The following is a 10,311-nucleotide window of genomic DNA, read 5'->3' as shown; positions in this document are numbered from 1 at the left end:
TATGCTGGCTGGGAGCGGTGGCTCACTCATGTAATCCCAGCACTTTGGGAGGCTAAGATGGGAGGATCACTTGAGACCAGGAGTTCAAGACCAACCTGGGCAACGTAGCAAGACCTCATTTCTAAAAAGTAAAAAACAAACAAAAACCCCAATATATGTGAATCTGCTTTGTAGTTAAAAGGCCTAATAAAGCAGTCATATTTTCCCAAAATAGAAAGCACCTTTAAAGAATATGAAGTAATAGTGAAAAGAATAAAAAGTACATTTTTCAGAAAAGCAAATAATCATTTACATAAGTAAACACAGAATCAAAAACATATTTTCTTACTTAGACAAATTAAACCATGATACAAGATGATAATTTGGATATTATTATTACAAAGAATTTAAATATACAAGCTTGGCTATGAAAGATCCAGCTAAGCCACTTAGGCAAAAATCTATCTTTGATGTCATAGTTTCCAAGAAGTATCATAAGAGTCAAAGAGTTAAACATTTCTCTATGCTTTTATTTCTGTTTTCTAGAAATGTTGTAGAGAGAAGCTCATCAACTCACGTATACAAATCAGATATACTGGGGAGGGGAGATAAACTGACATTTCCATATTTTATAATATAATGTGGAAAGATTCAGAAATGAATGAGGAGATACAGTGATACTATATTTAAAGCAAATATTGGCATATCTTATACAAGAAAGGCATCTTACAATAATATTTCTGTTGGTACATTATAATTTTTCAGCTAGTAATTCTAAAATGCCAGAGGTCCTATGATTCAATATCAAAAAAACCGGGGAACTGACATACCAAGTCAAATATAAAGATAGTAACATTCAGTCATACACAGATAAAAGGCTGTCTGGACATAAGCCTGAAACAAGCAAGACGCCATCCACTGCGATTTCACCGGTTTTGCCCTTGCCACGTTCTGCTTCAAAAACGATCTAATAATGAAGAGAGAATAAAAAAATTACTTCAAACTGTTCAAAACGATGTTATAATCAAGCTATTTAATAACTATTAACTTGTGTCCCTATTGCATAGAAACCAGCTTCGACATTGAATATACAGTAATAGATTATTTTTTAGATGTCAGGTGTCTGCACTGAGAGAACTACATTTGGTGAAAACAAGGTCATAGCAAAGCCCACATGGATTCTGAAAAACCCCATAAAGCTGGGAAGAATAGGATTTAAAAGGAAATTTTGGAATTCCCATTTAAAAGAAAAGCAAAACAAAAATTAAAAATGGTTTTCTTTACAAAAACCAAGTTAGAAGAAACTTAATATTCCCCTTGAACATCTAATAAAAAACTATATAGTCAAGGCCGGGCACTGTGGCTCACGCCTGTAATCCCAGCACTTTGGGAGGCCGAAGTGGGCAGATCACGAGGTCAGGAGATCGAGATCATCCTGGCTAACACACGGAGAAACCCCATCTCTACTAAAAATACAAACAAATTAGCCGGGCGTGGTGGCGGGCGCCTGTAGTCCCAGGTGGTGGGAGCCTGTAGTCCCAGCTACTCAGGAGGCTGAGGCAGGAGAATGGCACAAACCCAGGAGGCAGAGCTTGCAGTGAGCCAAGATCGCGCCACTGCACTCCAGCCTGGGCGACAGAGTGAGACTCTGACTCAAAAAAAAAAAAAAAAAAAACAAAAAACAAAACTATACAGTCAAAAGGGAATTATTTTGATATATTTAGATTTTGGTAGTTTCTAAGAGTGTAATTATTTTTCTTAAAATATTGGTTAATGTATTTGGAGATTATCTGGAATGTTGTTTTCATGTGTTGAAAATATTTCATAATATGCTATAATCACTTTTGTCTAATAAATTTATTAATCAAAAGAGAAACAAACTTCTTTATAGTTTAGAAATTTCGATATAGAGAGAACAGAGGATAAATACTAAAAAAAGTCATCTTCAAATTGGACACAAAATTACAGGGGACTCATTTATAAAATTAAGGATATACAGTGACTATATTCATTCATTTATCCAAACATGTTTTCAAAAAGTATAATTAAAATCAATATTTGCTGAATGAAGGTTTTGTTTTATTTATTTATTTATATTTATATTTATATGTTTTTGGAGACAGAGTCTTGCTCTGTCACCCAGGCTGGAGTGCAGTGGCACAATCTCAGCTCACTGCAACCTCTGCCATCCAGGCTCAAGTGATTCTTGTGCCTCAACCTCTGAGTAGCTGGGATTACAGACATGTGCCACCATGCCCGGCTAATTTTTAAAATTTTTTAATTTTTAATTTTTTTAATTTTTAATTTTTTAAAATTTTTAGTAGAGACAGGGTTTCACCATGTTGGCCAAGCTGGTCTCTAATTCCTCAAGTGACCCACCCACCTAGGCCTCCCAAAGTGCTGGAATTATAGGCATGAGCCACTGCGCCCGGCCGGAATGAATGTAAGTTTCTTCAATATTGTAATTAAAAAAAAAATAGTTCATGTTAATTTTATAATCAGATAAAACACTAGAAATATTTGTTGAATTCAATAATTATGAAAATAATAATAGCTACAATTTATGGAGCACCTATCCAGTAACATTCACTCTAAAGAGAAGTATGTCTCCCATGCCTCCCATAAAGAGGCGACCAGGCCTAGAGGGTTTCAGTATCTGAAATAAGCAGATTTAGAGGACAACAAAATGATCCTGTTTCAAAGATGACTAAAGTTACCCTGGAACGAATATTTTAGAGGGAAAAGAATAATTTGGAACATGTTATTGTTTCAAATGACACACACATATAGCCTATCAAAACGAAATTCAACAATAGCCTACGTATACTGCAGTTACAGATAAATAAAAATATACATTCACGTGCAAAGTAAAATGTGAAGTATAAAAGCACTCATGTTACTGTAGTATGATTATGAATCTTTACTTATTTTCAATAAAGTAATTTCCTTTAGTCATTTCTAAACTTTTTAAGTTCAAACTTGTATAAATTGGCATTTTAAAGAAAGATCCTTTAAGAATCACGCTCACACAATGCCATCATGCAATTATTCACTATCCCCAGCACCATCTCTTTTTTGCTTAATAAAGAATTACAGAATAGTTTTCAGAAATGAAGCAACTTTAGGCTTGCTGTCATCACCGTATCCAGTTTTCTCCGGTTCTCCAAAGAGGAGAAACCTCAGGGAACAAATGGAGATGACAAGGGTGTATGACTGCTCGCTACCTGCGCTGCCCTCTTTTGCTCTCAATCTGAGTGCGTTTTCTTGAGAACTATTGGAAACAAGTTATTACTAAGCAGCCAGTGATAGCGTAACTGGGTAAAGAAGTTTCTTTTTCCTCTAGTCTCAGGAGGGAACTGCTTTCAGAAAGATGTTCCTTTTGCGCCCAAAGGAACTTTTTTTAAAAAGTGGAGTGAGCCAAACAGCAGACCCCTCACAGCAGCTGCAATGGGTGGGATAATGAGGGTGGCTATGTCTACATCTTGGCATATGGTGGCTTTTCCAACACTAAGACCCCTGACTGATAACCCCTGGATAACTAGAAATGTCAGGATAATTCATTGACATACTAATTTTGTGTTTTTCACTATATTTTTACCTCCTCTGTTCCCCCCAAAATTAGGCAGGATTTTAATGTTCTTTTTTATCAAGGAGATTTGGGATATAACAATCAAAAGCAGACTTTTCTGGAAGACAGTCCCTTTCCTGACGTTTGTTACCCACAAGCTTAACTTTCTGAGACTGTGGCTGAAGGTAGAAGGTTAAAAGGAGAAGTGGTGAGGGGAGCCATGAGATTCTCCAGGACTAGGATACTGTACCACTGCATCTCCCTGGCACAGCTGTGAGCAGAAAATGGTTGCCTGATGTTCCCATTGAGGCTAGATTCTCAGCAACAAGGTTCCAACCCCTGTAAAGGTTTCTGTGTCTGGGCCTGGCATGGAAGTTGAAGAGACGAGTGACTTCAAGGGCCACATATGTGCAGAAGATGTGGGTATCCATGGCCCTCATGATGAAGTAAAGATGTGCTGCCCCCTTCTTAATGTCTGGACCACTTTTAGCCTTTCAAAAGCACAGGCTACTGTAGGGAGGGGGCCCCTAACCCAACCCTGAATGAGGAAATAGCCAAGATTGAATTTCCGCCCAGCCTAATGGGATGGGGCTTTGGATTCAGAAATAGTTTGATTTCGAGAAAGCAATGTGACTTACCTTGTATGCCCAAGTTTATGCAGCAAGAGTCACATCTGTTACAACTGTCCACAGCCAATATGACATTGCTAAACTGGAATATATTCTTTAGTCTGGATTAGTCAGCTTCCTTACCCTTCAATATCCCCCCATCAAGATTTCCCCTAGAACTGAATAATTCAGGGAACAGATGCCTGGGTCTGAGAATGCCTCTTATGAAAGCACTGCTGTGTTCCAGTGTGATTGCTGGCCAGGCTCTTTGGGGGCATGTCTACAGAAATGTGCATTAAAAAAAAAAAAATCACTGTTTTGATAGTATACCCTCCCTGCAAGCTACCATGTTATATAAAAAATATTCTCCATCACATGAATTCAGTCAACATGAAAGTAATTATGAATGCTGTGCAGAGGCATGTTTCAATTCTCCAGCAGAGGATATAATCCATATATAGCACGGCTCAGTGCCACAGTCCCCAGACCATGCCGCAAACACAACAAGAAAAACATGTGGATTGAATTTGTATTGATTTAAATGTATTGCTATAAGAATAAACTCAAATTAATGCATGTGTCATTCCTAAACAAGCACTGGCTGCTTTTACCACAGAGGGGAAAAGTGGTTAGGAAATTCATTAACTGGTACCCAACATATACTTTTATTTATAGTCATGTCTTATGATATATTTTAAACAGGATGTTCTGCTTTAATTAAAGTATGACATGTAAATGAAAAGATGTTAAATTTGCATTAGTCATCTTTCACAAAGTATAAATGGAATCCTAATACATGGATCTACGAATTATTCTTCCCATTATCACCGCTTCATGTACCTTTTTCTAGCTTTCACCCTTTTTCCTTCCCACCTTGACCAAACTTTTTATTTGTTTGTTTGTTTGTTGTTGTTTGAGATGGGGTTTCACTCTTGTTGCCCACGCTGGAGTGCAATGGCGTGATCTCAGCTCACTGCAACCTCCATCTCCTGGATTCAAGTGATTCTCCTGACTCGGCCTCCTGAGTAGCTGGGATTACAGGCATGCACCACCACACCTGGCTAATTTTGTATTTTTAGTAGAGACAGGGTTTCTCCATGTTGGTCAGGCTGGTCTTGAACTCCCAACCTCAGGTGATCTGCCTGCCTCGGCCTCCCAAAGTGTTGACCAAACTCTTTATAAAGTCCACAGTGGCTGCCTCCAGGCTCTGATCCCTTCCCTTTTCATCTTTCTGAAGTGTGACCGTTGACCCTTCCCCTCCAAAGAAAGAACTCTTGCAAAGGTCACTAGCCACTTCCTGATGGGTCAAACTCAATAGACTCTTTGCCATTTTTATTCTGTTTGTTCTTTCTCAGGGTTTCATCCACTTGACCAACTTCCTCTTAAAACTCTGTTTCCTTTTCCTTTATTAAACCCACTGTGCAATAAAAGATTAACTCAGTAGGTCTGGGTTGTCCAAACCCTACACATTCCAAAGAAAGGTTTGGCCCTTGACTGGTTCTTAGGCGATAACCTCTAAGCCCTTGTAATAGCCTCTTTGATTAAGAGTGCCTTTGTTTACCTGAGGCCTTGGACCATGCCAGATAGTTTATGGTAACCATGTGACTTATGGTGGGGGCCTTGAGTCACATGGTATCAATTTGACCACTAGAGAGGCTGCAGACTAGATAACTAAAGTCAGCTACGCAGGTGATCACATGGGCAGACTGACCCCCAACAAAATCCTTGGACACAAAAGTTTGGGTGAGCTTCCCTGGTGGGCAATACTTTGTGAGTGTCATCATGCTTGTTGCTGGGAGAATTAATAGCTGCCCATATGACTCTACTGGGAGACAAAAACTGCAAGCCCCTGCCTGGTCTCTCCTGGATTCTACCCTATGTGTCTTTTCCCTTTACTGATTTTAATCTATACAAACTGTACTTGTGAATATAACAGCTTTTCTGAGTTCTGTGTGAGTCCTTTTAGGGAATCACTGAACCTAAGGGTGGTCCTGGGGACCCTGACAATAGCCACTCTCTCAGTTCAGTTTAAAAAACATTAAAAAAAAAATCACCTTCTAGTTGCCATTAATTGTGGTAAGTTCTGGGCATAGAATGAATGAGCATGACATTCTTTTACATACTATGGAATGTATAGCCTGATTTGGAAGGATGTTGGTGAGAGAAGCCTGACAAACAGGTTATTTCCATAGAACGTGATATGCATATGCCAGATAAGTATCCATGAGTTGTGCCAATTAATCACTTTGCCTATTCAGCTCCAGAAAGTATTTTTTAAGTGTAGGGAAAAAGTCTTATCGTTGTATCCCTAATGCCTACATACTTCAGTACATGTTTTGTTTCATTTGTTAAATCATTGCAAAAGAATGCAAATACTGAGTTTAATCATTTTTTTCCCACTTACGCTTTTGGTAGCATCAGTTCCTTGATACAACTGAATTTTCCCTGTCTTCCACTTTTCTTCACTCGTGGTCTCCTCCCATGCCAGGGCATTGTTACTGTTTTTCACAAACACTCGAAGTTTTCCGACTTTATCTCCGGCCAGCCGGTAATCAAAGAGCAAACAGAAGTTGCTTTGGGGCTGCAGGTCAGGGAGGAGAAGTTTCAACCGGCCAATGTCTTTCTTGTGACCTGCTAAGGCCGGCACTGCCATATAGTAGCCAATAGCTTTAAGAGAAGGGAAAAAATGCACAATTAATGAGGCAGTTGTAAGGAGTTTGGCTTTAATGTATAAAAAGCTATAAAAAGTGAACAGTCTCCTATAGGGAAAGCTGAAGTCCTCTTCATTTTGAACATAGGAAAAAAAGTTTCATGCTAAAATGGATTTTAGGGATCACACAATTGATATCTTTTGTTATATAGTCAAGCAAACTGATGGGTAGAGAAACCGAGGAAATTTTTTGCATTCACAAAGCTTCATAGTAGCAGATATGGGGTAAGAATCTAATTAAATGATCCTTTAGCACTGCGGGTAATCTGCAGTTGATGGAGAACTTGTGTTCCATAATTTCATTTCCATTTTGGTGACTTAAAACTTAGAATGCGTTTCCCCACTGAGTCAATGACATGTAAGATGATCAGCTCCTTAAGTGGGTCCAGAGTGTGGTGTTTAATCCAAAACACACCTGCACCTGTACTAGTGGTTTCATGGAGCTCAACTACCATGTGTAACATATCACTCCAATTTCTGATTTAGGATGACAGGAACACTCTCCTCCAAATCCTGCAAATCTTCTAAGTATCTTTTAACCTGTGGTGTAGTGGACTTTTGCTCATCTCCAGTCTTCAGGTTGTGGCTTTGATGAACTTGGGCAAAAACTCCCAAAGAGTAGGGTCTGAAGAAGTTGATAAGAAGGAAAAATTTCTATGGAAGCCAGGAAGAAGACATTGGGGGAATGGGTGGTCTTCTGCTACTGCAAATCGGAGATATTTGCAGGACCCAGGCTGACATTGCCTTAGTTTTCAGTGCATCCAGAAACTGGTCTTCTTCCCCAGCTAGTAGGGTATCCAGATTTAGCAAATAAAAATACAGCATGCCCAGTGGAGTTTGAGTTTCAGATAAACTACATGTCCAAGACATACTAAAATGTATTAATTGTCTGTCTGAAATATAGGCATCCTATACTTTATCTGGCATCTCTTTCAGCTATGCTCTCTCTTCTGTCACCTACTGTGGCAGGTTTCCCTTTCCCAGATAAAGCCCACTTTGAGCTGTCTTTGTGGTTGTATCCCTCTAACAATGCTAACTAATTCATGTCTCTTTTCTTTTTCTTTTTTTTTTTTTTTTTTTTTGAGGTAGGGTCTCACTCTGTCACCCAGGCTGGAGTGCAGGGTGCCATTATAGCTCATTATAGCCTCAAATGCCTGGGCCCAAGTGATCCTTCCACCTCAGCCTCCTGAGTAGCTGGGATCACAGTTGTATGCCGCCACACCTGGCTAATTTTTTCTTTTTCATTTTTTTGGTTTTTATTTTTTATTATTTATTTATTTATTTGGAGATGGAGTCTTGCTCTGTTGCCCAGGCTGGAGTGCAATGGTGCAATCTCAGCTCACTGCAACCTCTGTCTCCCAGGTTCAAGTGATTCTCCTGCCTCAGCCTCCTGAGTAGCTGGGATTACAGGCACTCACCACCACGCCTGGCTAATTTTTGTATTTTTAGTAGAGACAGGGTTTCACCATGTTAGCCAGGCTGGTCTTGAACTCCTGACCTCAGGTAATCCACCTGCCTTGGCCTCCCAAAGTGCTCCCAAAGTGCTGGGATTACATACATGAGCCACCGCGCCCAGCCTATTTTTTCAATTTTTTGTAGCGATGGTATCCCTCTATGTTGCCCAGGCTGGTCTCAAACTCCTGGGCTCAAGTAATCCTCCCGCCTTGGCCATGTTATTTTTTCATATTTAGCTGTACAGAGGGAATGAAGAACTCACCTAGAGATCCAATGGAGGTGCAGGAGGAGCGGGGGTATGATTTGAATGATGCAGAAGCTGAGAACCCTGGAGTTATTTGTGAATTGAGTGTTTGTAAATAGGGAACGTCCCATGGACAAAAAACTCAACTTAAGACTTAACATAAACCTGTATCAGCTGTGGAGGTCCTGGAATAACCTATGGGCTCCCAATATGATATAGCTCTGGTAGACATAAATTTAGAGATGCCATTATGGAAGAAAAGAGAAACTCAGGTTAGTTATCAACAGGATAGCTTTTCCAGTGATATGGTGTTTTCAGCCTGGTTAAATTTGCCCTTTTCTTACACTGAATCTTTAGTAAAAGTCCCATTCACACAACTGCTGTGTGAGATGTATCCCCTCTCCCCTAACCCCAAGTTCAAAAAGGAATTCTTGTTAGGGGATATCTAGGCTTTCTGATTGCATGTGAAGGCATGAAAGGAAAGATGTTGGGGAGGAATTAGTCTAGAGGAAGGATCTAAAAGAAGGATCTTTTAACTGAGGGCTGAGCCTATACATCCCCAAAGAAATAATTTGATTGATAAGTAACTGGAGTCCCTGAAGGCGTAACAGTTGTCTTTAATTATATAGTCAGTCTTCGGGAGACAGAGATTCAATTTGTGCTCTAAATGGGATCTGCAAGGCAAACACTAAGGGGATAGTTAGGGTCCATCAATAGTGTTTAAGTAGGCAATAGGAAGGGTGGGAAATCCACAGCTCACAGATAAGATTGAGAAAAATTCAAGGACAGGTGGCTCGAAAGAAATCCTCAAGCAACAAACAGAAGGGAAAGCTCAGTTCAGGAGTTCAGGTCATTGACTTGATGTTCATTAAGGTTTTCATGCTTTGAGGGGCCACTCTACTAAAACATCAGTTTTAGGTAGAGGTCATATTTCCTTTCAAGATTTATTTCCCCCATGAAAACAAAACAAAACAAAAACTATGAGATGCCATGGCTGGTAAACTGGGAATAAGAAACCACTTCTTTCTACCTTTTCCCTAACTGTCCCAAACTTTATACAAATCTCAACATCTCTCTCTCAGCAGAAGGAGAGTGAATATGGAAGAGGTTTGCTCCCATATCCTTTGTGGAGGCAGGTGTGTGGGAGAGGGATTAAGTAGGAGAATATATGCTGGACCAAGTTAGTCATCTATCAAGGGAGAGCTCAGAAGGTCTAAAAGTTTCCAAAAATGAAAAACAACCCTGCTCTGATGAGTAATGGGAATAACAACCTGTCACTCATGGAGGGCCTTCTATCTCTTCACTATCTTGCAGAACAGGAAATTTTCAAATATAAATACCATTATCTCGATCAGCAGGATTCCAGTCAAAATCATCTTCTCTATCCTGTTTCCAGTCACAGATCCCATGATCGAAGCTGCAGTCAACCGAGATATTTAAATCTGCTAAAAAGAAAGAACGCATTTCATAACCCCTAAGAGCATTAGGAAGATGTCTAACATTTGGGGCTTTGAAAGGCAATATCTTGTTTTCAGTTGTACAGAGTACAGATCATGACATACCCTGTTTTGAGTTATGTCTGTGGAGCCATTCTGAACAAATTCAGTTGTGATCTTAAAAAAACAAAAAAACTTTGGAAGGCTGAGGTGGGCAGATCACGAGGTCGGGAATTCAAGACCAGCCTGGCCAACATGGTGAAATCCCGTCTCTACTAAAAATACAAAAATTAGCTGGGCATGGTGGCAGG

At 39.6% G+C, this 10,311-nt stretch overlaps 1 protein-coding gene across 3 annotated transcripts in view; it reads right to left on the bottom strand.

Annotated features, from left to right (window-relative positions):
• Window positions 1-355: 355 nt before the first annotated feature.
• Window positions 356-10,311, bottom strand: part of EGFL6 (EGF-like-domain, multiple 6) — a 66,014-nt gene continuing 56,058 nt past the window's right edge. For 2 of the 3 annotated variants that reach the window (XM_011957827.1, XM_011957829.1), the window contains 3 exons: window positions 9,905-10,009; window positions 6,560-6,822; window positions 356-946 (listed from right to left, as the gene is read on the bottom strand). In XM_011957827.1, the coding sequence (XP_011813217.1) occupies window positions 836-946; window positions 6,560-6,822; window positions 9,905-10,009 (479 nt within the window). In that variant the 3' untranslated portion in view covers window positions 356-835. The remainder of the gene's footprint in view (window positions 947-6,559; window positions 6,823-9,904; window positions 10,010-10,311) is intronic. The other variant, XM_011957828.1, reaches the window with a different exon arrangement.

The sequence above is a fragment of the Colobus angolensis genome, unplaced genomic scaffold, assembly GCF_000951035.1.
Source record: "Colobus angolensis palliatus isolate OR3802 unplaced genomic scaffold, Cang.pa_1.0 Scaffold450, whole genome shotgun sequence".
Taxonomy (NCBI): Eukaryota; Metazoa; Chordata; class Mammalia; order Primates; family Cercopithecidae; genus Colobus; species Colobus angolensis.
This window is presented reverse-complemented; position numbering and strand designations above follow the sequence as displayed.